Source organism: Syngnathoides biaculeatus, chromosome 13 (assembly GCF_019802595.1).
Source record: "Syngnathoides biaculeatus isolate LvHL_M chromosome 13, ASM1980259v1, whole genome shotgun sequence".
NCBI classification, from domain to species: Eukaryota; Metazoa; Chordata; class Actinopteri; order Syngnathiformes; family Syngnathidae; genus Syngnathoides; species Syngnathoides biaculeatus.
Window position 1 is genome coordinate 17169541 of NC_084652.1, and position 25538 is coordinate 17195078.

Consider the following 25538-nt stretch of genomic DNA (forward strand, 5'->3'; position numbering starts at 1 on the left):
AGAGGCTTACGCGGGGGACATAAGTCCGTAAACAGAGGCCCTCGGAGCTTGGGCCGACAGCTGCTGATGGTTCTTCAAACGGGAATGATGTGGAGTCTGACGAGCAAGCTCTGGTGGTGGGCCTTCAGCCGAGCTTCCAGGCGGCGGAGGCCGTTAGCCCCGGATGCCGAAGCTAGGCTAAAAGCCTTCGCCGGCACCAAGGTTGGCTAACAGCCTCCCTGGACGTCGAAGCTAGGCTCGCGGACCGCCTTCGGAACTCGCTCGTCAGACTCCGCGTCATTCCCGTTCTAAGAACCATCCGTGGCTGCCGGCCTGGAGCTCCCGGGGACCTTTGCTTATGCACTTATGTTGCGAGTAGGCCATTAGCCTAGCTTTGCCGTCCGGGGCTAACGGCCTCCGCCGCCTGGAAGCTCGGTTTGTGGCCCGCCACCGGAACTCGCTTGTCAGACTCTACGGCATTCCCGTCCGAAGAACCATCCGCGGCTGCCGGCCCGGAGCTCCGGGGAGCCTTTGTTTATGCACTTATGTCGCACGTAGGCCTCTGAATAGTCGGACTACGCGTCATTCCGCCTGAAGAACCATCTGAATATTCTACATTAATTACAGCCACAGGTTCAAATCTGTGTGGAGGTACTCCTCCGTCTTCCCGATCAACTGATACTGCTATTTCTTCGTCAGATGAGGATAAATCCGAGAAATCAGCGCTGTGCATAAATGGTGTCCCATGTGATTGAGCCTTTGTTGCGGCACAGTACACGTCACATCCGCGCACCTAGGTAATGTAACTCGTGAAAATGGCATTCCTGTGTGTTGAATTAATGAATGGTACACAGAGTTCAAACACAGCCATCAGTATAGCAAAGCTAGGTACACCTGTGTAGAATCTTGTCTTGTCTTCTCTTCTCTTCATCAGACTGAAACAGTTCATGACTCAATTCTGAATCCAGTATCTTTGCACAAAGGTCCTAGAGCTCAGCATTTGTTCTTCTTGAATATTCTTTTTAGTAATCCAAGTTCTCTCTCCATTTCATCAATATTATCCATTGTAATATTTGTCTGGCAACTGACATGGTTTGAATTGTTATCCACAGCTTGAACAAAAAAGAAATAAAGAAAAATAAGGGACAGTGATATTGTGCATTGATAAACAGGAATACTAGGTGAGATGACAGATAAATGTATAGATATATATTAAAACCTTACCATGGTGATTTGATGTTTCACACGATTCATCTGAGGTCCTTAAGATGTCAGGCCTTTTATTCAGTTTCAATAGAATTTCGGCAGCTTCTGAATATTTCCTTTTTTCAACCCGCTGATTCATTCGTTCGGTGCGTTGTAGGTCAGCCTCTCTCGGACAATTCACATTGTTATGCCCCAATTTTACTGTTGGAGCCCAATCTACAGAATCCTTATCGTACAGTTTACTTGGTTCCCCTGCAAAATTAATCAAGTACACAAGACTATTACACGCACGGCTGTTGTTAATGGCACGACCATTGAAGAAAAATCACAGCAAAAACTACAGAACGTGAAGCCATTGTTGTAACTATGAAAGGGTATGATGAGTAGTAGTATCAGCAGGCCGCTGATATTTGATCGAAACGTTTGGTGTTCTTTTGTCACAACTCCCTGTCAACACGCTTTAACATATGACACTAGAAATACACATGCTTACCGCTTACAAAATGATCAGAACAGACTTTCAAATAACCATTTGCCTTGTGTACTCGAGCTTCGTTCAGATCTGCACGTTGTATATTTGCAAGCCACTTTTGTTGCCGTTTTTTCGATAACTCCATTGTACCTTCCCCTTCATGCAATCTAATCTTTGGAACACGGAAAAATCGCTTCCCAATGTCTCTGTTTCCGCGATTTCCACATCCGTTGACGCAACAAAAATCTGGCATGATGATTTACTCGAGTCGGAACAACGATCACAATGGACAGCTGACTGCTTGTCTGCAACAATGGCGGTCAAGTACCCGGATGAACAAGCGTGACGTCACGTTCAACTGTACTGAATTGTTTTCGACCAGGTGACTACATCCGGGGCACCTGGCCGTATTGGATGGGTTCACTATACTGATGCGCTGTTTACTCTAGTGCTTTTGCATACAGACCGGAGTTACACAAATGTTTGTTAAAAGTGACGCATGATGGCTAAAAAGACTTTGGAAAGTTATCGGTGCTCATCAGATGTTGTTTCATGAAACCGTTATGACAAGAAGTCTGCTTTGATTGACAATATCGACCCATATGCCTTGGAGAAACACAAATGGAGCACACAACTGTGGGCTATCCAGACATCGTCCACTATCTCCTCATCTTGACAAGCACTTATATCGTGGACCAACTAAAGAATTACAAAGGTCTGGAAGCCTACAACCAATTCATCAATGGCTGGGTTCGTCATGCGGTGGTATCCATTGTAAGCACACTGCTGAGGTTGCTTTGTTTTTGTTGCCGAGAGGGAGAGAGATAAAGATTCGACCGGGATGAGTCCCAAGTGGAGGCCGCACCTTTTTCTCCACTTCCACGGCTGCATTCCATCTTCTTCTTCTTTCGGCTTGTTTCGTTAGGGGTCACCACAGCGTGTCATGTTTTTCCATTTAATCTTGTGCATCCTCCTCTCTAACACCCACCGTCCCCATGACTCTTGTTAAAATCTGTACCAGAATTTCAAATTGCCATATCATAAATGACAACTATGATATCCTGCAAGCATTTTTGTGTTACCAAACAAGAATAGTTTGATTTCTGATTCCAAAATTGGTGGTATTTCATTCCAACATGATAATTTATTAGTCTTGTTGCAAAAAATATGTACATAATGTTTTCCATACACATCACATATGATTTATTTCACCACCCACGATGGATCTTTCTTGATGGCGTCACTTTCCGGGCCCAGGATGGAAACGCCGCACAACTTGTTTCCGACGCTTAGGTACCTGCACCCAAACAAAAGTCATCATGAGTGCTAAAGCTATTTGAATAATAATTTATTGCACAGTGTAGTAATTAAATGTTTTAACCCTGCTTAACGTTACAACGGTTTAATCACTTTTAAAATAGAGCCAATACAGCATATTTGTCAAAGGAAGACTTTGTCAAAAGTAATAAGAATGGGAGCACACATTAAAAGTTAGTAGATGAGGGTTCAGTGTTTCTTTTAATGCCAGAGTTTTCCACAGATTTCACCAAGAAACATCTCTAAATTGGAAAAGTATTATCCAAATTCCTCTCTCGCTCAGACATTCCAATAAGCCCGGCTGGAAAATTGAAAGCCAATCAGCGTTTGCCACGTCTGCAGTGCTTCCTGTTCTGGCCCCCCCATTGCTCGTGGATACGTTTCACCGAACAGAGAATGTCCACTATCTGGAATTTTGTGGCTGATTTTTGTGAAAAATAATTACAAACAAAACAAAAATTGCATAATATACAATGTTCAAGCCTGTGCATTAGAGCCAGAATACACACAGGCACAACATGACGTGTTGGAGAGGAGGCGTGGCGCTGACAACCAACAATAATCCCATTATATGGACCGCGGAGATTTGTTTGATGCTTTTCTGAGGAGTTAGCTTAGATGTAGAGAATATACAGCAGGGGTGGTCAGACTTTTTTACCCTAAGATCTACTTTTCAAGCAGTCAGCCTCTAGTGATCGATCGGCGGCGTAAATAGGAGCTGGGAAGTGTTATGTGCTAAGAGCCAATAAAGAGAGTATCACAGCGAGTCAATGCTCCATGTTATGACTACTCCCACCATTGAGCAAACAAAACAAAAATAATGTACAATGTTCAAGCGTTTGAGCCAGAATACACACAGGTGGAACTTGACGTGTTGTGGAGAAGGGGCATGACGCTGAGGGAGGAGCATAACATGGACCTCGGAGATGTTCCAGACAGGCTTGTTTCGAAAGACTAGTGCTCGTGTTCTCTTTTGACCCAATGCCAACTGTGGCGGAATGCCACTGTTGTCGTGAGTTTGAAAATGTTGAACAAAAAATGGAGCATATCGGAATGAACTTGGATCATGATCAACATGTCTGCATAACATAGATACTACATAATAGATACAAAGTTGTTTGTTTGGACGAAGACGTATTACATATAAATTTACTTATTATCCATTACAATTTGATGAAAGGACCACCTGCACATCCAGTGGAAAATCATTGAGTACACAATTTTAATGGTCTTGGAATACTATGTGAATGCTATGTGAGCTATATGAATGCTTTGGGCTATGTCCAAAGTTCATCAAAAATGCGATCTTATTTTCTGAGTACGGCGTAGGACTATCTAATGGTTTATTTATATCTGGAATATAAAATGAAAAAAAAAATTGGGATGTCCCTCAAGTGATTACACGTATATATCCATTCATCCATCGTCTTAGCTGCTTAGCCGCAAGAGGGTCGCGGAGTCCTGGAACCTATCCCAACTGTCAACGGGCAGGAGGCAGGTTACACACGCAGACACGGGGAGAACATGCAAACTCCAAACAAGGATGTCTGGGATTTAACACGGGTCCTCATAACTCTGATACCAACGCTTTACAGTACTGGCACAAGAGGCTATAGCTAAGTGGCTAATAATCAGTAATGGTTTGATCCGTGCAAATTTCACCAGCTGAAGAACGAGCCTCAACTGTGACAGCCACAGCTGTATCCAGTCAGGTTGACCCCACGGGAGGTTAAAGAAGGACAAATTTGGGTGCGTTTTCTCAGTTTTGTTGCAGTTTGGTGCACAACATGCCTTGGCCTAGCTAGAATGAATGGTCAGTAATGCTAAGCACCGACAATGTTATGGGGCGGGTTCGAGGACGTTTCTTCTGGGTCTTGCTGTGAAAGCTGTCACATATCTGGATTTTTCTTGGATTTAAAATGTTTTTCTTTATTTTCAATTTTTTTTTCAATTAATGTTCCAAAATATATGTAATAATAATATTACTTCACATCAGAGGGTTTATTGTATATATGAATTTAGGGGGAAAGCCTTCCTTTAAGTGCAGCTCAACTGTACAATACAATTAATCTTCAAAGATTTACTTAGGTAGAAAAATATACTTTTATGTTCAATACATATTGATTTATGAACAAGTACTTTATGTCATGCTTTACTCTTCAAACTGGATGTTACAGTGGCTTACAATACGATGGTGGTACCTTGAGATACAAGTGATCAGTTTTTTTTTTTTTTTTTTTTTTTTTTCAAGACACGAGCTGTCGTTTGGCTGATTTTTGCTTCGACTGAAGAGCAAAATTTGAGATGGAGCATTGTATTGCGGCAGTGAACGTAACTCACTTCACCAAAAGGGAGAAGTGTGATAGAAAACGGAAAATTCTTAAAATAATTTTTATTGCCACTCTGTCCGACTTGAAGTTTACCATTAAACTACATTTTGATAAACCAAAAAAAAAAACCCATTGTTTAAAACCAACTAACGGAGGTACTAAGACAGCAAAGTGTTTTTTTGACGTGGTACTTAGAAGAAGCATGTATAATAGAGGTCAAACCTCTCAGCCACGTCCAGCAGGTTTTCCCGGGTGACGCCAAAGAGTCGTTCTCGGTGTTGCTGCTTCATTTCGTCAGTAATTCCACCCAGGAACACGGACATTCCTGCATAAACAACAAAAACACGACGTATAGTGCTTGGGCCCAGGATGTAGGGAGCCAAACAGTCCACACTCAATGAGCACCAAAACACTGCAAATAGAGGGGTGAAAAAAGTGCATTGTAACAACATCAGACGCTTTAGGTACCCTCAGGTAGTGATTCCCTACAGAGGGGTGCCAAAAAGAGAGTTATATTTAGCTCTTCTCTCTTTTTTTTCCATTTAATTTTATTTTTTCCACCCCACCAATCTTCTTGGTATTCTGACAGAAGGGAGCCAAAATGTAAACTGTGGTAAGTGCCACCCTTTAAGGTATCCTACCACTTTTCCATGACAGGGCGAAACAATGGCAAAACTCTATAAATGGTTTTACCTTTGCTGGAGGGCGCAACAGGCGAGTCGACGGCGGAGAAGATGGACAGCTTGGCTTCATCTATGTCCTGCTGGTTGAACTTGCCCGACTTGGCCCAGTCAACACCTTTGCTGAATGCGGAAAGTGTCTGGACGGAGTTGGGATCCCTTTAAAATACGGCGAAAAATAAATAAATAAATAAGACCATAACATTTTTGCATTTTTTTAATTGAACATTTTTTTTTTTGTTCCATAATTTAAAAAGTGTGGAGTTTGCATGTTCTCCCAGAGCCTGTGTGGGTTTTCTCCGGGCACTCCGGTTTCCTCCCACATCCCAAAAACATGCAACAATAATTGGAGACTTTAAATCGCCGCTAAGTGTTATTGTGTGAGTGGCTGTTGTCTGTCTTCATGTGCCCTGCGATTGGCTGGCAACCAGTTCAGGATTTACCTCGCCTCCTGCTCATTGACATCTGGGATAGGCTTCTGCACTCACATAACCCTTGTGAGGATAAGCAGCAAGAAAATGGACAGGTGGACGTTTTGCACTGTTTTTGAATTGTGCATAATACTTTGTTCTGTAATATTTTTGCATTATTTTCTTGAATATTTACCTTTTTATGTTATTTTGTAAAATACTTGGAATATTTTTTCTGTAATATTTTTGTATTATTTTCCTGAATTTTTCCATTTTTTGGTGTTATATTTGTTTAATTTTTATCTTGTATTTTCAGCCCAAAAATACATATGTATATTTTGTAATGTTTTTTTTCAAATAATCTTGGTTTTACCTACTCTTATTTTTTTTAATACTTAAGACATTTTTCTAATACCCTGTGTCAATTTTTGAAAAATGTGTGCAAATTTTAAAGTGTACTTCTTGATGTGTGTCTAAACTTGACAGTAAAAATTAAATGGAAGTATTTCGGCACCTGTAAGAATAAAAAGAGAACAGGCCCCCTCCACCCATCTTGGCTCCACCACCATAGGCCCCGCCCTTCTCTCGGATCTCTCCGTGGAGGAACTTGGCCGTCATCATCCTTCCCAACACGCAAAGACTGGCGACAGAGAAAAGAAGTTGCTTCCAAGACATGTTCATGTTTCGTGCCACGATAATGAATGATAAAGTAATTCGAAACCTGGCGTAGTCTTGGTGGCTGTAAGGGACGGTGCGGATCGACTCGCTGACAAAGTTGACAGGGAATGGTAACTGGAAGAATGTCTTCATGTGACAAGGCTGGAAATTTGACTCCTGGAGTAAAAAAAAAAGGGTGGCTAGTTAAGGATTTGGAACAGGAAGTCATTGCGGCTACCTCCCAGATTTGAAGTTGTGCTGCATTTGAATAATCAAAACACAACAGGCTCTCATAATAAACATGCTGACCAAGTTTTGAGCTCCTATGTGAATCTGGCTTTAGGGGCTGAATTAAAAAATAAACCAATAAATTGTTAATGTCTAAGGCATGTGTGTTTGAAGGACTCCTGGAAATGAGTCTGAAATAGCCCCTTCAAAACAAAGTGGTTGACTTCCTGTGTCTTTCCAGGCATGGCTTCTAGAGACTTTTATGTGGCTCTATGTAGCTTCAATGGTCCAGTTTGTTTTGGGACATTGCTCCTTGAGACTTGAATGTCTACTCATGATAGACATGCCTGCCAAATTTCATGTTGATATAAGACACTGGCTGCATGGGCTTATTTATTTTTCAAAGTTTAAAAAAAAAACAAAAACCTACAGCCACGATCTTCCTGCTGGCTCCAGAGACGTTGAGGACATCTAGCGGCCTCTAGGGGGGAAACATGACAGTGAGTTCCTATCCGTCCATCCACTGAGCAAAAAAAAAAAAAAAAAAAAAGCCTGGATAGCCCATTGCCCATCGTAGCTGAAGTCGCAGGAAGCAAATATTCGCCATCTTGATACTCCCAAAACAACCGTGCCAACCTGCGTTAATCGCCAGTTTCGCGGCTGTGAATATGTATTTACATATTCAGTGTTGTAAATGTCTGTCGAAATAGATTTCTAAATAAAACATACATGATGTCCCTTAAAGTCGATCTTACTGGTATGTTTTGAAGTTAAATTCCAGATCATGATGGAGTATGTTGGGCTGAGTGGCAGGAAGCATCCAGATTTCCCTTTTTAAGGTAACTTTTTTTTCTTTTCCTGTTCACTTCTGAAAAATCGTGACATCGGGTCAGGAAACATGCAGTAAACTCTGCATAACTTGACATTGTTTAGGACCCTAACTTTTGTGTCTACTTAGAGAAATGTTGACTTACACGTAACCTTTTCAGTAGTAGTATTGGAGACTGGGACCTCACTTTTAACGTTGATTTCTGGCATATTTCAGCGTATATAGTGTCGAGTTATGCAGGGTTTACTGTATTTTCAGTTCCATGTTTATTTCACATATGGCTTCACAGCGTATTTTGGGAAAAGTTAACATGTCACGGAAATCAGGTCCTAGGTCATATGCAAGGTTTCTTGGTAGTCATGGTGTTATATGTCTTTCTTTTGCACTTAGCATTTTTTGGCTGACCAAGTCAAATTAAAAATCCTTCAAGTTACCAGAACTGAACAAAATGTCAAGATCACACGACCAGTTTTAATTCTACATGCCAAACATTGAGGAAAAAAAACTGCCATAATCCAACCTGTAAACCATGTCCTCCACACGTTTGGGGAGCACCAAGATGGTGGCCAACTGGCTTCAACCAATCGACACACGGCCAGATATGTATGCGCTATCCAGTCTTTTTTTAGGTCAGTGGGTCCATTACTCTCATACCTCGATAATATTTGGTCGGACGGCTTTGAAATGCTTGCTGTTGGCGGACACATCCTTCATGAAACTCTCCAGGTAGGCCACAGATTCGGATGCCTGCTGAGGCGTGGCGTTGATGGCACACCTGTAGAAACAGCCAAATATGTGACCAGATCATGGCTCGGAACCCTAAAAATTCAAGTCAAGTCAAGGTACCACAACATACAGTTCCATATGTAGACAATGAATGCAAATGTCGAGAGTCACCTCATGTTATTGGGGTTCAGGAGGTGCTTCTTGATCCGGGGCAGCATGCGGATGACTGGGGTCAGGTCCGACATCTCTGCTATCCTTTTCATGAACTTTACCTGAAAATCAAAACATCAAATTCTTCCATTTGCATTCACCCGTCGACACAAAAAATGGGGAGGAAGAACCTCACAAGACAGTGAAACAGAGCTGCCAAGTTATAAAAATTCATTTCCTTATTCATTTTTCATTTTCAAATCATTCATATTTCATTTCCTTATTTTCAAAGTTTTGTCAAGAATATTACAGTGGGAAACTCAATCATTAATTATGGCTTTCGTATTTTTCATTTTATGTTTTTAATTACATCAACTTTGTGTTGGCGTACGTAGTTACAGCCAGAATCAAAGTACGAGTATTTGAGAAATCGAAGGGCAACCATCAAAAATATCTGCCTCTATGGATTCATTCGCAAATTCTGTCAGTTCAACTTAAATTTAATAAAGCCAAATAATCAGCTCTCAAATGGAAAAAAAAAAAAAAAAAAAAAAAAAAAAAAATCAAACCACAGAACTCTCTTTTGGAAACAAAAAAAAAACATTATATAGTATTTGGCAGCTCTGGTGAAATAAAGAGCAGAAATAATGATGGATGAATTCCATTTTTCCTCCTCTACCTGGTCCATCCCGTCAAACGTTTCAAGGAGTTCTCCGGCCGGCGTCAGGTGCTGTCCGGCCCGGGTCATGGCATACATGTGGCCGGAGTAGGAGATTCCATTGGCCAGCTCCTGCGCAGACATCATCACCAGCACCCGCAAACGCTCTTGATCATCAAAACGGGGGCTGTTGAAGATCTCCCCCCACAGTCGGAACATGTCTGGGAGGTTCCTCTCCAAGCAGGAAGAGGAGAGGAGGATGCCCTGAGAGATAAAATCACAATGCAACATTTAAAAAATAAAAATGATTTCAGGTAGGGCTACAGAATTCCGCTCACCTGCTCAAACATGTCCAGGTGTGTGGAGTCAGGGATGACTTGTGGGGAGACAGACATGTCCCCGGTCCTCAGCTCCATCTGCTGGGACTGCTGGCGGTAGTCCATCGAGCCACAGCCCATCCTGAAAAATGAACAATAAAAATAAAATAAAACAAAAAATAAAAACTGCTTTTTGTTATAAAAATCAGATTGAATTCACTTTTTCAAAAATAAAACTAAATAAAAAGACTATTTAGTTCTTTACTTAAAAAAGTAATCATGTTTAAAAATGATTGTGACAAAAATCTATTTTTTCAATGTAATGTTTTGAGCAGCCAATGATCTTCTGTGCTGCTTTGATTGTCCTGTGCTCTTTAACACAAAATCCTGAAGGAGAATGTTCAGCCATGAATTTGTGACCTCAAGATGACGTGCACTTGGGTTCTGGAGCAGGAAAATGACCCAAAAGAAAATAGCAAGTCAGGATCAGAATCAGCTTCAATGGCCAAGTGTGTAAAAATACACAAGGAATTTTTCTCCGGCACTCAGTTCTTCCCTAGTACGACATTCAGAACAACGAACAACATAGGAACAAGAACAAAAAACAAGAGACATTTCTGTTGAAAGGAGCCATTCCTTATAAGACATGCAAGATGTAAAATCTATATAGATAACTGTGTTAACGTCCCACATTGTGCTAAATTTGTACAGAGTGCCTATACCCGTTTCCGGTTCTTGTTATAGACCAGTGCAATGTCAATTGTGCAAAGGGAGCAGTTTAAAGTGACAAATTGTGCCGTCTACTACATAAAATATTATTTTTTTTAAATCAAGAATAAACAACAAGTGGGACACAATCATGAAGTGGAACGAAATTTATTGGATATTTTAAACTTAAAGAAAAACCTGAAAAGTGGGTCGTGCAATATTATTCGGCCCCCTTGCATTAATACTTTGTGACGTCACCTTTTGCTGCAATTACAGCTGCAAGTCGCTTTGGGTATGTCTCTGTCAGTTTTGTACATAGAGAGACTGAAATTCTTGCCCATTCTTCCTTGCAAAACGGCTCTTGCTCAGTGAGGTTGGATGAAGAGTTTTTGTGAACAACAGTCTTCAGCTCTGCCCACAGATTCTTGATTGGATTCAGATCTGGACTCTGACTTGGCCATTCTAGCACGTAATCACTAACGTTGATTTGTGAACCATTCCATTGTAGATTTGGCTTTATGTTTTGGATCATTGTCCTGAAGTCATGAAATAAATCTCTGTCCCAGTCTCAGGTCTTTTGCAGACTCCAACAGGTTTTCTTCCAGAATGGTCCTGTATTTGACTCCATTCATCTTCCCATCAATTTTAACCATCTTCCCTGTCACTGCTGAAGAAAATCAGGCCAAAACCATGGGGCTGCCACCACCATGTTTGCCAGTGGGGATGGTGTTTTAAGGGTGATGAGCTGTGTTGTTTTTACACCAACCATAAAGTTTTGCATTGTGGCCAAAAAGTTCAATTTTGGTTTCATCTAACTAGAGCACCTTCTTCCACGTTTGCTGTGTCTCCAAGGTGGCTTGTGTCAAACTTTAAACGAGACTTTTTATGGATATCTTTGAGAAATGGCTTTCGACTTGCCACTCTTCCATAAAGGCCAGATTTGTGCAGTGTATGACTGATTGTTGTCCGATGGACAAACTTTCCCACCTCAGATGTAGATCTCTGCAGTTCATCCAGAGTGATTTATGGGCCTCTTGGCTGCATCTCTGATCAGTCTTCTCCTAGTTCGAGGTGAAAGTTTAGAGGGACGGCCACGTCTTGGAAGCATTGCAGTGATCTGATACTCCTTCCATTTCAATATGATCGCTTGCACAGCCTTATTTTCCTTTCGGCTTGTCTCGTTAGGGGTCCCCACAGCGTGTCATCTTTTTCCATGGAAGCCTATCTCATGCATCTTCTTCTCTAACACCCACTGTCCTCATGTCCCCCCCCACAACATCCATCAACCTTTTCGTCTTCCTCTCACTCTTTTGCCTGGCAGGTCCATCCTCAGCACCCTCTACCAATACACTCACTCTCTCCCCTCTGAACATGTCCAAACCAAAGTCTGCTCTCTCTAACCTTGTCTCCAAAACATCCAAACTTTGGCTGTCCCTCTAATGAGCTCGTTTCTAATGATATCCAACCTGTTCAGTCCAAGCGAGAACCTCAGCATCTTCATTTCTGCTACCTCCAGTTCTGCTTCGTGTTGTTTCTTTAGTGCCACTGTCTCTAATCCGTACATTATGGCCGGCCTCACCAATGTTTTATAAACTTTGGCCTTCATCCTAGCAGACACTCTTCAGTCGCATAGAACACCAGACACCTTCCGCCAACTGTTCCATCCCGTTTGTACCCGTTTCTTCACTTTCTTACCACACTCACCATTGCTCTGTACTGTGGACCCCAAGTATTTGAAGTTATCCACCATCGCTATCTCTTCTCCCTGGAGCTTCACTCCTCTTCCACTGCCCCTCACATTCATGCACATATATTCTGTTTTACTTGGGCTAATCTTCATTCCTCTTCTTTCCAGTGCGTGCTGCCATCTTTCTAATTGTTCCTCCGCCTGCTCCTTGCTTTCACTGCTGAACACAATATCATGTGCAAACATCATAGTCCAAGGGGATTCCAGTCTAACCTCATCTGTCAGCCTACCCATTACCACTGCAAACAGGAAGTGGCTCAGCGCAGATCCCTGACGCAGTCCCATCTCCACCTTAAATTAAGTTAAACACTTGCACAGGGCTCCTTGAAATGTTTAAAGCTTGGGAAATCTTTTTTGTATCCAAATCTGGGTTGAAACTTCTCCACAACAGTATCTCAGATCTGCCTGGTGTGTTCCTTGGTCTTCATGATGCTCTCTGCACTTTAAACAGAATCCTGAGACTATCACAGAGCAGGTGCATTTATACAGAGACTTGATTATACACAGGTGGATTCTATTTATCATCATCAGTTAACATTTGATCATTCAGAGATCCTCGCTGAACATCTGGTGTTCACAAACACTCTCCATCCAACCTCACTGAGCTGGAGCTGTTTTGCAGAGAAGAATGGGCAAGAATTTCCGTCTCTCGATGTGGAAAAATGATAGAGACATACTCCAAGCGACTTGGAGCTGTAATTCCAGCAAAAGGTGGCGCTACAAAGTATTAATGCAAAGGAGCCAAATAATATTGCACGCCCCACCTTTCAAGGTTTTTATTTGTTAAAAAAAAAAAAAGTATAAAATTTCCAATAAATTTCATTCCACTTCACGATTGTGTCCCACTTGTTGATTCTTGGAAAAAAAAAAAAAAAAAGTTTAAAGCCTGAAATGTGGTGAAAGGTTGAAAAGTTCAAGGGGGCCGAGTACTTTCACAAGGCACTGTGTGTGTGTGTGTGCATAACAATTTCAGTTGTTGCTGTTGATGATGGCCCAACCAATTACTTTTTCACACCACTGTAGTTAAACGGATAGATCCATGAGAATGATTGACAGCTCCCTTTTGACCAATCAGTGAGCGTCAAATTCTGAACTCCACCCATGATGCCTACAGCCATGATCCTTTACCGACAAACAAAAACAAAACGTGGTTACTTCAGCCTCCGAGTTGTGAGTGTATAGTCCTGCTTATATCCGATTCGGAAATATGGTGCTTCGATGTGGCTGGGGAACATGCAATGGAAACGAGCGCTATCCAGAGAGATTACTGGGAGGATATCTGATACGCTTTCCCACCTCAAACCGTAATTTAGATAAATGCAAACGGTGGATTTAGGCTTGTGGCCGACCTCACGACCATCCGAACGTATCAAAGATAAATCAGCACAAAGCCGTCTGTTCCAAGGTAAGATATTCAATTAGTTGGTGAAACATCTATAGAGGAAGGAGGAAGCTCTACCTGAGCCGGGCGAAACTCAAAGCTTCCAGCCGCACCTCGGCTCTGCTCTCAAGCGTTCTTATCCATGATTAAACACGTCACGTGAATACAAATATTTTGAGCCTACATTTACGCGTACAGTATGTACGTTCAGACCGTTAGAGGACACGCTTACTGCCATAATGTCGGGAAATTAATTATTCAATATGAACGTCGATACTTCAAATCGACATGTTTATGTAGCGTAAAAATGCAAACTTACCCTGTTTTGCATGAACAATAGTCATGTGAAATCTTATCGCATTCGATGTCCAATATTAGTTCATGAGGTGGTTGATTTTTTCGCATGGACGGCTAACACATTGCAGAAACTTTAACTGGCGTTCCCGTTTGGGAAACCTTGACATTATGAAAATATCCCTGTTGAAAGTAATTCAGGCCTTTATGAACACGCTTTGTCAATATTTCTGATACCATGGCCAGAAAGGTTAATAGAAATACTCTCGGGAATTTGTTCTAATGAATCGCTCATAACATGTTTCGGCCGCACTGCGTCCGCCATTTTGTTCGGTAGCTTGGGGTGGACAACAACAGTATCTAAGTAGGCATGGCTTAGGACCCCTGCACGGATCTACCCACTAGTAATACCGCTACTGATCACCACTGCTGCTTTGGGTTGTCACCATATTGTTTTGGCCACGGTGCACTGTGCAAGAGCTCTCGTACTTACCTCAAGAGATGAACCAATTCATAGCTTCACAATATCCGGTCTACAGCCCTATACAACCGACGTATGTAACAATTCTTAGCAGACTTTATATTGTTATGAAGTGTGCTACAATACAGTTATATTTCTTGTCTTTATAAACAGATATCCAGTTGGATTTATTGTGCCCATCACTAGTGTGAAACAAGACTCACTTGGTGATGATGCTGCAGAAAAGCGGCACATAGAGCTTCAGGTCCTCGGGAAGCGTGTTAAGGCTGCACATGGCCCGGAAGTACACTAAGCCGTTGGTGGGCTGCTCGCACAGCTGCAGTGGAACATTCCCTGTGAATTTAAAACAAACAAAAACAGAGCATACGCATTGACGGCCTAATTGAAGAATGGTCATTTTTAAGGAAAAATGAAGGGGACACATTGTGAAAAATGACAACTTTTAATATAACTTGTATACCAATACTTGTTTTTTGTGGAGAGTTTGCCTAAACATGAAATGTGACAATAAACAACCAAGTCACTCTTCACTGGATGTGCCACATACAAACATCTGCACACAGAGACGCAGGCTCAGTAATGCATTCCATGTAGCAAGTTACCTGCTTTGGTCATGTGTATTGGAGTGACGGGTATGGTGGCCGCAATGTCAGACACTTTAAGCGCAGGCAGGCACGAGGCATCCTGTGATTTACTTTGAGCGTCCAGCAGCTGAAGACCTTAAAGAAGACGGATGACAAGTCAATATCTCATGATCCACTGGACATCAGACTGACTCTGTGGTACTTTGGGTCTCTCATAAATCATATTTCTGAGTAACCTTTCTCATAAATATTCTTCTTGTCCTTGTCAGAAAGACTGCCAATCTTTTCCTGGAGTTTCTTCTCCTCGGCCGAGGCCTGTTTGTCACAGTAGGAGTCGTCGGGACTCATGGAGAGAGTTAGTCGATGGGTGTTCTCCTGGATCAGGGAAAGAAGTTTCATGAACTGAAAGCGTCGGATTTTATCCTGTTATTGGAGTTGGGAATTACTTGACTTTTTTGATAATTTTCAAGTTTATTGCTCAGGGCGGGAAATAAACCAAATACCATAAATGGCCATGTTTGTTTACTGGAACAGTAACACACAGTACCTCCACACATACCTTAAAGTAGTGCTGGACTTTGTCCTGGAGGAAGCGCGGGTTTTCCTCCAGGGCCCGTCTGAATTTGAGAACACTGTCATTTATCTGTAAAAGTTCCACCGGATCCCCATCATGGTTCCACGAGGACGCGATGTACTACACAACAAGAATTCAGGTTGACAAAAACAAACGTACTCAAGTCTAAAATAATAATATAAAACAAATGTGCAGCAGCATGTGCTCACCGATGCCAAAGAGAGGCCAAAGTTGGTGGACTGGTGCTTCATTTGAATCTCGATCTTGTGCAGAAGCGCCTCGATCCTCTCGTCTTCGAAACCAGTCCTGATGCAGAGGCAAAATAGCTTGACAAAGTAAAGCAGTAACAAAGCTACCTTTGCATTTTACACACACAAAAAATGTGTCACAGAAGGGATTTAACCCGTCCATCCCATTTCTAACATACTTGATGATGTCGTCGATGGTTTGATGTATGATGCTCTTGACCTTCTCCGTGTCCTCCTCGGCCATCCCCTGCAGGCCGATGCTGAAAGATGCCTCCTTGGTGCTGCCATCGTATCTGTGGAATGCAACAACAACAACACAGTCATCACCCTGAAAGTTGAACTCATCAAAACTTTCTCCTCCTCCTCTTCCTCATCTCACCCGACCACCGAGGAGAAGTCGGTCCCAATTTTGGGTTCGATGAGAGCTTTGTAGAAGGGAGCGTTGGGACCGGATGTCATTAGAGAAGACAGCAGGCTGAGGGTGAAGGCTTCGAAGGTGTCGGTGATGCTGCGGAGGAACATGCCAGGCTAAGTTTCACATTGTAATTCAGGGCTTTGCAATTCATTACAATAAATAAAAATTAAAAAAAAAAAACAGAAATACAGTACTCTATTTGTTGCATTAATTGATCAGTTAACACAAATATGTATAAGTTTTTTTTCTTACGTTAATGAATGACCCATTGACCCGGCCCATCTGCTTGTTTAAAAACTGAAGTTTGGGCCTTCAGCTATCAATTTCACTCGGCCCACTCTAATGGACACATTCTAGTTCATCAATTTAAGAATAAAGAATCATCCATGCCTTTCAAAGTAATTTTTTGTCAACGCTAGAACTTTGAATGTACTTGTTTTACTTTCAAGCACAACCCAAAACAATGGAAACCCTCACACATCCTCAACCAAATCTTAGATCAACAGATAAATAGTGATATTTCTACCATCAATATGGTGAAAACAAACAGTACCTTTAGTCGTGCGTGTGTGGCCATTTAAAGGTCAAGTGAAAGAGTGAGGTTGGAGCAGCTTTTGTATGAATGAAGTGTCAACGCTGAACAAAAATAAAGTTGGCACGACAAGAGATGGTACAACTGGAATTAAACGCACCTTTTTTTTTATATACAGTAGCTGATGACTCAAAGTGAACACATAAAAGTTCGCATGAAGCACCAGAATAAGTGTGGTCTTACTCTCCCAGCAGGTAGCTGACACACAGCGTATTCTGTCGAGATGCGTCAGGGGCCATAGCATCAGGACTGCAGGTCACATGGTCTTCCCTCTGAACATCACAATAATTAGGTTAAAGCTCATTATTTACCTTTAGCATCATACAGAATATCTATGGATCTTACCGGGCTTTTCCAGTGCGGCTGAGATGGGACTTGGGTGTTAGGGTGGATTCGTTGAAACTTGGACAGCGCCTCCTGGTCGATCTGCTTCAGGTGTTGCTCCAGGGGAAGGTCCCCATACGTAAAGAACCTGAGGAACACACTTAGAAACATGAGACTCAGGGCAAACAGTAAAACTGACAAACATTTGGAGACTTAGGTAAAAAATTTGACACCTTTCTAAGCACCTTTCACACACCTTGTTACATTTTGCAAGGTGGCTGTCCCGTGTATGAGCTGTTAGTGACAGTTTTACGTATCAGTGATGATATAAACAAACTTTGAATGTGGCGAAAAAAAGTCCTCAGCTGACACAGAAGGTGGAAAAAAAATGCTGTTTATTGAAAGCATAAAGCCTTTTCATGCAGAGTTCCTACAAAAGAAGACAGGAATTCTCCACCGCTGACATGGAAAAATATGGAAAAATTCCACCCACACCCCCATGCACTATCGCTGGCAAATTGGTGAACCACAGCAAAACCAGAGAATTTGACATTTCTCTACCTGTGAAAATGCAGCTGAAGGTTTCTGTATGAATTTGGATTCATAGCTGCAATAGAGCTCGTGCACGTGACGTCACCATTTTCACGGCGCCATATTGCCGGTCAAAAAGAGATGCTCGACAGTGTAGGGGACATTGAACCGGAGCAGAATATACACAATGCCCGAGACTCGTTGTGCTGTTGGTTGTTACAACAGACGAGACAGATATTCAAAGATATCATTTTATGGAATACCAGCTGAAAAGACCAGAAAAGATCGATGGATTTCGGCAATTAAATGTGATGGATGTTGACCAACCAAATACACACGACAGTGTAGCGATCGCTTAATTTCAGGTAGGAATTATTCTTCTAAATTTCAAATTCCCAAGAAGCATTTACAATGCCAAGTTGGCTCATTTGAGAACAATACTTAAAAAAAAAAAAAAATAAGGCAGGGACCAGTCTCCAATATACACGGAAGCACGTTGTGGCCACACGTTAAACTTCGGTAAGCCTCTCCCCGACAGACATTTTTTTCTCCATTTTTTTAAATATGCATTGTTCTCAAATGAGTCCAATGCATATTTTAAAAAAAAGAAAAGAAAATGTTGGTCACACAGAGGTACCGTAGGATAACGTGTTGCCACAACACGCTTCCGTGTACGGGGGCTGAAGCCTATCCCAGGGGTTTATTTTCTTTTTTTAAATACGCATTGGACTCATTTGAGAACTTCTCTTCTTCTTTTCCTTTCGGCTTGTCCCATAAGGGGTCGCCACAGCGTGTCATCTTGACACAATCCATATTTAAAAAAAGAGCTCTGTCACGGAGAGGTTTACCAAAGTTTAACGTGTGGCCGCAACGCTCTTCGGGTATGGAGGAGCCGACTCGCTGTTTTTTTATTTTTCCCAATCGTAGTTAATGAATGCGAGTTTGTGTAAAACCAGGGGTCATTTATTTAAATATTGGTATTTGTATTGAAAAAAACTGAGTGGCTCCATCACTATGTGGGATTTTTTCCTGATTGAGAACAGATCCAGCAACGAAGTATTTGTATGCATCCAGACTTTTCTACGCTTTCAAACTCTTCCGTGTAAATCTCGACGACTTACTCATGTGGATATCCAGTTGTCTAAGACAAGCGGAAGCGGGTTAACAGTCCACTTTCTTATTGGCAAAAATATCGACTTTGGCATTAAATTTGGGTCCTCAATGTCAAGTGTCTCTCATTTTCCTTCGTTTATTATCACGTTCTAAATGTTTAACGGTTTCGGACAAAACTCTGGGCGTCGTGCTATAAGACGTATTTTCGTGTTGTCTCCAACCAATTTAGCATTGAAGACCGTCAATATGGCCAGTAACGTGATTTCGGTGACATCGAAGCACAAGCTCTATGGAAGATGTGGCATTTCCCTATCTGTGCCTTTTATCCACGAAAAAATGAAAAATGGCACATAAGCCACTTTCACACAGACATCCCACAATATTGAGGAGTCATACCTATAGCAAGACTTTTACACAGAACTCAGAAAAGCAGGGATACGGTCAGAACTGTGTGCGCTTGCACACAACAGCTTCGACATGAACAGCGACAATTGCTTCAGAAACAACAGGGCAGGAGATGTAAGTGTTAAGCATTAAATTTTACATCCCTTTTGATATTCCCTTTTACAAAGCGATTATTTTCGATTCTGATACGAATTTTGAAGATAACTTGGCATCCCCATGTCAATATGACGAAAATCCATCTTAGAAATGCAGTGTTAATGGAGCTCATGGTTGTGTGTGTTGGTTACCTGGCGTTGCTGGGGTGGTAATGCATGGCGTGGAACTGCTTGAGCTGCTCCCAGGTGAGGTCGGGTATGGCCAGCGGCTCTCCACCGGACACCACCGAGTATGTGTGGTCAGGATAAAGTTTGTTCTGGAGGTGCTGAGCGTACACGCGCTCATTGTCCGACTGCAAGGAAACAAAGACGTCAAGAGTTTTGACTCGTTGAACTTTAGAAAAAACGGGAGTGGGCCTCACGAAAGCTCCTTTCATCTCATTGAAAACCACTCCTTTGAAGACCAGAGGCGAGCTGGCGTCAGTGGGGTCTTCGTTCTCCAGCCTCCAGCCCTCCTGCCTGGAAAGTTTAGGCTTGTGACGTCACAGTACACCACCACAAAGCTCCAAACACTCACCAAAAGTCCTGCTCCCGTAAGCATGGGAAGAACACGGCATCCAGGTAGACCGACAGAAGATTCTGGAAGTCTTTTGCATTCTGCGTGGAGAATGGATACATCGTGTAGTCGTTGGCTGTTGGAATGGGGACGAAACACTTGATCAATTCAAATGTGTTCAGAAAAGTGGCACGATATTATTTTTTTGTCCCATTTCATACAGTACATTATATTCTCATTTGCCACGCATTTACGGACACCTCCATAGCTTCACTGACCTGGATTACTTAAGTAGTGAAGTGAGGCTAAATTCGAATCTTGCTCGTAGTTTAAAAACTCCAAGTTTCAATTTGTTCAGTATTACATAGGCTTTACATGATTAGGATTTTTGGGGCTGATCACAGAGTTAAAAAAAACCAAAAACTTATCACCGATCTGATCACAGGATGGATCAATGATAATATTTAAACGAGTTTATACTTGTGTAATTAACTGCTAAAATATCGATCCATCCATCCATTTTCTTTGCTGCTTATTCTCACAATGGTCGCGAGGAGTGCTCGAGCCTATCCCAGCTGTCAACGGGCAGGAGGCGGGGTACACCCTTAACTGGTTGCCAGACAATTGCAGGGCACTAAAATATATTTTCAATAAATAATGTATCTTTGTTCATGTATTTATGCCAGTGAGGCCGTGACAGACAGAACAAGTGGATGGTCTTCTATTAGATGACAGTCGTCCATACAGCCATTAATGCATCTACTTTTTGTGACATTTTTGTTTGTTGGTGTGCTGTGAGATTTTTCAACAGTAAAGTCTGTAGCTTTGCTCCAAAAAGTTTTGAATTTGCTGCTCTGGTCAATATCGTGTGTTCAACAGAACGCCAACATGTTTTCAAACAACCACGAGCGGACACAAATTTTTTGCTCGGCTACATAATACATGATGGTGAGGGAAAGTAAATGTCTTTTTCTTCTGCTGATCAATGAAGTCATTGATTGGCTGGGTGAATTATGACGTCGAAACCAATCAGCAAAAAAATGCCAATTGTCGTCCGATCTGATCACGTCTAGTACTACACTTCAGGGACACTTTTTTTGTGTGTCCACTGTCACTTGCAAAAAAAGGCAAATGTTGCCATGATGTGTTATACATAAGTAGTGAGATCACCTTGTGTTGTGTCATTATCTCATTTCGTACTGTAAAGGGGATGGACGTCATGGTGATTCAAATTAAAATTAAAAAAATGATTTTGATTACACTTTTTACACTTTTTTAAGATACCATCAGAAAATTTATCCTGAACAAATTGATCAATATAATTGATCATCTAGGCTTCAATGTATACCTGTGAAGGCATTCATGAAGGTGGACAGCGACCTGTTGAGCATCTTGAAGAAAGGATCTCTGCACGGATACTTCCGTGAGCCGCACAGCACCGTGTGCTCCAGGATGTGGGGGACCCCTGTGCTGTCCATGGGGGTGGTCCGGAATTGGACGCTAAAAATGAAAGAGGACCAGCGTGCCATGTTAGCGTAGAAACAGCTAGCAGAGTGCACACAATACATGTTTTTAGCAACCTGAAGAGGTTGTTGGGATCATCCCTGGCTGCGTGCAGGTACTGAGCTCCTGTTTTGTCATGAGTCAACTTGATGGCAGTGAGGAACAAGTCAGGGACTGCTACAACCTGCAAGAAAAATAACAATGACATTTAATCATGTAGTCACAAGGAAAATAGTGAGTAACGTATCCCGCCGTCATGGCCTACACGCTCTCCACACAAGAACTCATTGCTGAAAAGGATGTGTAAGCTTATATAAAGTTTGCTGAACAAAAATTGGACAAGCCAGTTTAAAACTACAAGAATATAGTCTGGTTCAATTAGAGGAAAACTGAACTGTTTATATTCCATTATTATGCACACCACCTTTGGATGAGAAATGGCACAGCACATTACCCTAAAAACACAGAATCGGCAGTGAAGCTTGGACGTGGGAACACAAAGGTGTGGGGCTGCATTAAGGCAAATGGAACTGCTAAACTTCACAATGTTGGAGGAAAGATAAATGGGCAAATGTACTGAGACATTCTTGCGAAAAATCTGCTGCCACCTACTAGGATGATGAAAATGAGTGTATATTTCAGCAGGATAATTAATCAAAACATACCACCGTGGAAGCTCTCAAATGGACTCAAAGAAAAAAATTAAAATTTTCTATAATGGCCCAGCCAATCATCTGTCTTGAATCCAATCGAAAATCTATGAAAAGAACTGAAACTCGGGTTCCCTAAAAGAAGCTCAAAGAACCTTCAAGATTAAAAAACTGCACATGTGGAAGATTAGGCCAAAATTGCCCTGGAGCAATGCATGCGACTAATTTCTCCGTAAAGGAGTCATCTTAAAGCTGACATTGCAAAAGAAAACTTTTGTACAAAGTATCAAATAAGTATAAGTTGGTGTGTTCAATATTTTCTTCCTCGTGTAATCTCACATTATAACAAAAATTAATTTATTTGTTCAACTATTTTGTTGTACTGTTTACTTGAGTTGTTCCCAACATCTTGTGAAATTTTCACGTCAATAGCACCTTTGGAAATATATTGAGAAAAATGGTCACATGTTAAATACTTATTTCAACTGCTGTCTATTTGCAGGGTTCATACTCAGTCTGACCAAAAAAAATAAAGGGCTTTTTAGGGACATTCATAGGGGCTGACACGGAAAAAATTTAGGGCCGACACGAAAAATTTAGGGCCATCGTGGGAAATCAAGAGTAAGGCAAAAAGACTCACGCAATGGTGCCATCAACCGTTCTTGGTTCATCAAATGTTCCAGTACCTCAGTACCTGTGACAGTGATCACCTGTCGCCCCTTGTGGTAGTTCTCATTGATATGACCATTGTCAATGTCTTCACATAACAGTCTACAGAAAAAAATATTCTAACTACCATTGCAACTATATACACAAATGTCTTCTACTGATGTCTGTCTCAGCACCCCTACTCTAGCTCCTTGAGCCTACCCAGTGCCTCCTCTATTTGCTGCTGCAGAGGTGACAAAGAGGCTCTCTTGTCCTTTGCTCTGCCTCTGAGTGCATTGGGCTCGGTGATAAACCTCAGCTTCCTCTTTTCTTCTGCCAGCTCACACAGCCTGTCAGCCTTCTCAATAAGCGTTGATATGTCAGTCTCTATTCTGGGTTTTTTGGCTTTGAGGCAGTAGAGATGAAAAGTGGGCAGGTACGAAGTCTTCCTTTCCCCACAGTGGTAGTTTTTAGCAGTGTCACTGTCTGGGAACCTGACTGCAAACACTTTCGAATTATTTTCACAAGATTTGTAACTGTAAGGGCTGCAGATCACTTTTAAAGTCCACACGATCTCTGCCTTTAATGAGTCCGTCTTCGTGTATTGAACTACATTCATAAAGCCTGACTTCTGGCTGGTTGAAGTCGATGGCTGGACAACTGTAGGTGCGCATGCACTGCTAGTACCACTCCCTGAAGTTGATGCTTCACTATCTTGATATTTTAGAAACAGATTCATACCAACGGAAGATGAGAGAGTCTTCGCCAAATCAGCGCGTCTCTTGTTTTTCCGGTGCGACTTCAACTGGTACCTCTGCTTGCACAGATGGCAGTAAAACATGTGCCGATCTTTTGGATCTCGACGAACCCAGCTCCCAAACTCCTTACTTTCAACCCAAGCTTCTTGAAAAATGCACTTCCCCGTGATACAAGTTGGATCGATGAAAGAACTACGCTACGTCGTAACGAAGACGAAGTGAAATGCCTACTCACGGAAACAAACAATGGAATATTGACAAGATGGCGACTAGTTGTCAACACGGTGACTTCCGTTGACAATTTCCGTCTGCTTTGGACGCCAGACGGATCGCTATTTTTTTTTTTTTTAAATAAAAGATTTTTTTTTTTTTTAGGTTGAATTTTGTTGGTAGAGGTCCTCCCTTTGATTTTTTTTTAAATTTAAGGCCTTTTAAGGGGCTTGACCGGTTTTTGCGGATTTTTAAGGACTTTTAGGAGCCCCTAAATGCACCTTCAAAAATTTAGGGGTTTTTAAGGACTTTTAGGGCCGCGTGCGAACCCTGTATATGTCATGTTTCTCAATCACTCTCGCTGTGAGAGTTTTGCCCCCCACAACACCGATTATACTGGAATGTCCTTAAATGTTTATTTCATCTATCAATTGATTTAGTTTAGTCTTGTGTGCTTGCTCCTTGTCACAAGTGCGTGAGGAGGGGGGGGAAACATGACACTTTTTACCTCTTTAACTGTAAATCCATGGATTTGTTGACCTGCTGTGTACTGAAGAGCCTTCTCTCCTGGTGCTGCAGTGCTTCTTTGTCGCCAAGACAGATTCTGCCCCTTTAAACTAGATTCAAGGAAAAGTCATTCTACTTTTTAGTATATTCACAAACAAAGAATAATCAGAATATGACATATAGTCCAACTAAAATATACTGAACTGGGTATGCTTATTTAATCAAGCCTGGTGATGCCTTGGGTGACAGTCTGAAATCAGTTTTTCCTTCCACAACTAAGGGATTGTGTTAACTGTCCTCTAAATCAATCAATCAATCAATCAATCAATCAATCAATCAATCAATCTTGTGTTGCCTTCAGGGACGATCACAAAACACACGATTCCCACTAAACAACCGATTAATTGTTCCAAATTTCCCTGTTTACTCAAATATATTTAATAACTGTAGATATGAAGTGTCTCCTTCAGAGTCTGAAATCTCACATCAGCTCAACCCGGGCCACAGCAAAAAACCTTAGTAATGTTACCACCAAGTTAAAATAGTGTGACTGTCCCTCTCCATGTTTTTGTTGTTTTGTCATACACATGAGGACACGACCAGGCTAGGTAGGCAAATGTTAGCTAACTTACCGGACATGTCGAAGTTTCTCGAGCACCGCTTTCGTCTGGCGAAACATGGCGAAGCTGAATTATTTTACGCTCATATACGACCACGTTCTCCGGGGTGGGTTCAACATAGATAACTGTTACGATCGAATACAATATTATGGGCCAAGTTGCATCACGGATCTTGTGTCTTCTCGTACCATCGGACACAGGAAACGGTGGGACCACGCTTAACAAAAGGCAAACATTCAAAAGCGGATCTCACAACATGTGTCCACCAATACCATCATAATATTTCTAGGTCGGTCTTGCATCCATGACTACTAGAAGTCTATGGTTCCATGACTTAACGTTAGTGATTCTGAACCTATAAACATACCCAATTGTGATTGGTCAATTCTGAAGAAACCAACACATGATTGGCCACATCGCCTGGTGGCGCTTAAAAAAAACACCCCTTAATTATTTTTTTAAGGTAGAGTTCAACTGTATGTTGTGAATTTTACATAAAGTAGGTGTCATTTATTTAGTTATGGTTTTGACACGTCTTCAATTTTTGGGGGGTCATCTACAGTACAGTATTTGATATTCGTCAGTTGACGTTGCCGCAACCTCTCTTGTAATTGGCCAGTGTAGAACAATGGCCA

The 25538-nt window shown here is 41.8% G+C and overlaps 2 protein-coding genes across 2 annotated transcripts; both read right to left on the reverse strand.

Moving 5' to 3' along the window:
* Positions 1-715: 715 nt before the first annotated feature.
* On the reverse strand, positions 716-2013 carry LOC133511260 (52 kDa repressor of the inhibitor of the protein kinase-like). The gene is made up of 3 exons (XM_061840033.1): positions 1679-2013; positions 1204-1437; positions 716-1091 (listed from the first exon to the last, which is right to left on the reverse strand). Exons 1-3 carry the CDS (start codon positions 1908-1910, stop codon positions 973-975), a joined length of 585 nt encoding a protein of 194 aa, XP_061696017.1. The 5' UTR covers positions 1911-2013; the 3' UTR covers positions 716-972.
* A 749-nt stretch (positions 2014-2762) lies between these two features.
* On the reverse strand, positions 2763-25238 carry pitrm1 (pitrilysin metallopeptidase 1). The gene is made up of 26 exons (XM_061839944.1): positions 24916-25238; positions 24285-24393; positions 21588-21694; positions 21356-21507; positions 20029-20143; positions 19874-19970; positions 19644-19804; positions 17329-17455; positions 17167-17255; positions 16356-16484; positions 16156-16269; positions 15938-16034; positions 15714-15848; positions 15391-15529; positions 15173-15289; positions 14774-14903; positions 9981-10101; positions 9664-9906; positions 9006-9106; positions 8763-8883; positions 7710-7760; positions 7116-7228; positions 6909-7034; positions 5998-6143; positions 5527-5629; positions 2763-2954 (listed from the first exon to the last, which is right to left on the reverse strand). The coding sequence occupies exons 1-26, from the start codon at positions 24960-24962 to the stop codon at positions 2861-2863; spliced, it is 3084 nt and encodes a 1027-aa protein (XP_061695928.1). The 5' UTR covers positions 24963-25238; the 3' UTR covers positions 2763-2860.
* Between the last annotated feature and the right edge of the window lie 300 nt (positions 25239-25538).

Coding starts and splice junctions, on each gene's coding strand:
- pitrm1 (XM_061839944.1), bottom strand. CDS start 24,962: ATGTTTCGCCAGACGAAAGCGGTGCTCGAGAAACTTCGACATGTCCG. Junction 20,144..21,355: donor CTTCATGAATGCCTTCACAG/GTATACATTGAA, acceptor CCATTCCAACAG/CCAACGACTACACGATGTAT. Junction 17,256..17,328: donor AGCCGCACTGGAAAAGCCCG/GTAAGATCCATA, acceptor TGTGATGTTCAG/AGGGAAGACCATGTGACCTG.
- LOC133511260 (XM_061840033.1), bottom strand. CDS start 1,910: ATGCCAGATTTTTGTTGCGTCAACGGATGTGGAAATCGCGGAAACAGA. Junction 1,438..1,678: donor TTCTGATCATTTTGTAAGCG/GTAAGCATGTGT, acceptor TTAATTTTGCAG/GGGAACCAAGTAAACTGTAC. Junction 1,092..1,203: donor TGAAACATCAAATCACCATG/GTAAGGTTTTAA, acceptor TTTTTGTTCAAG/CTGTGGATAACAATTCAAAC.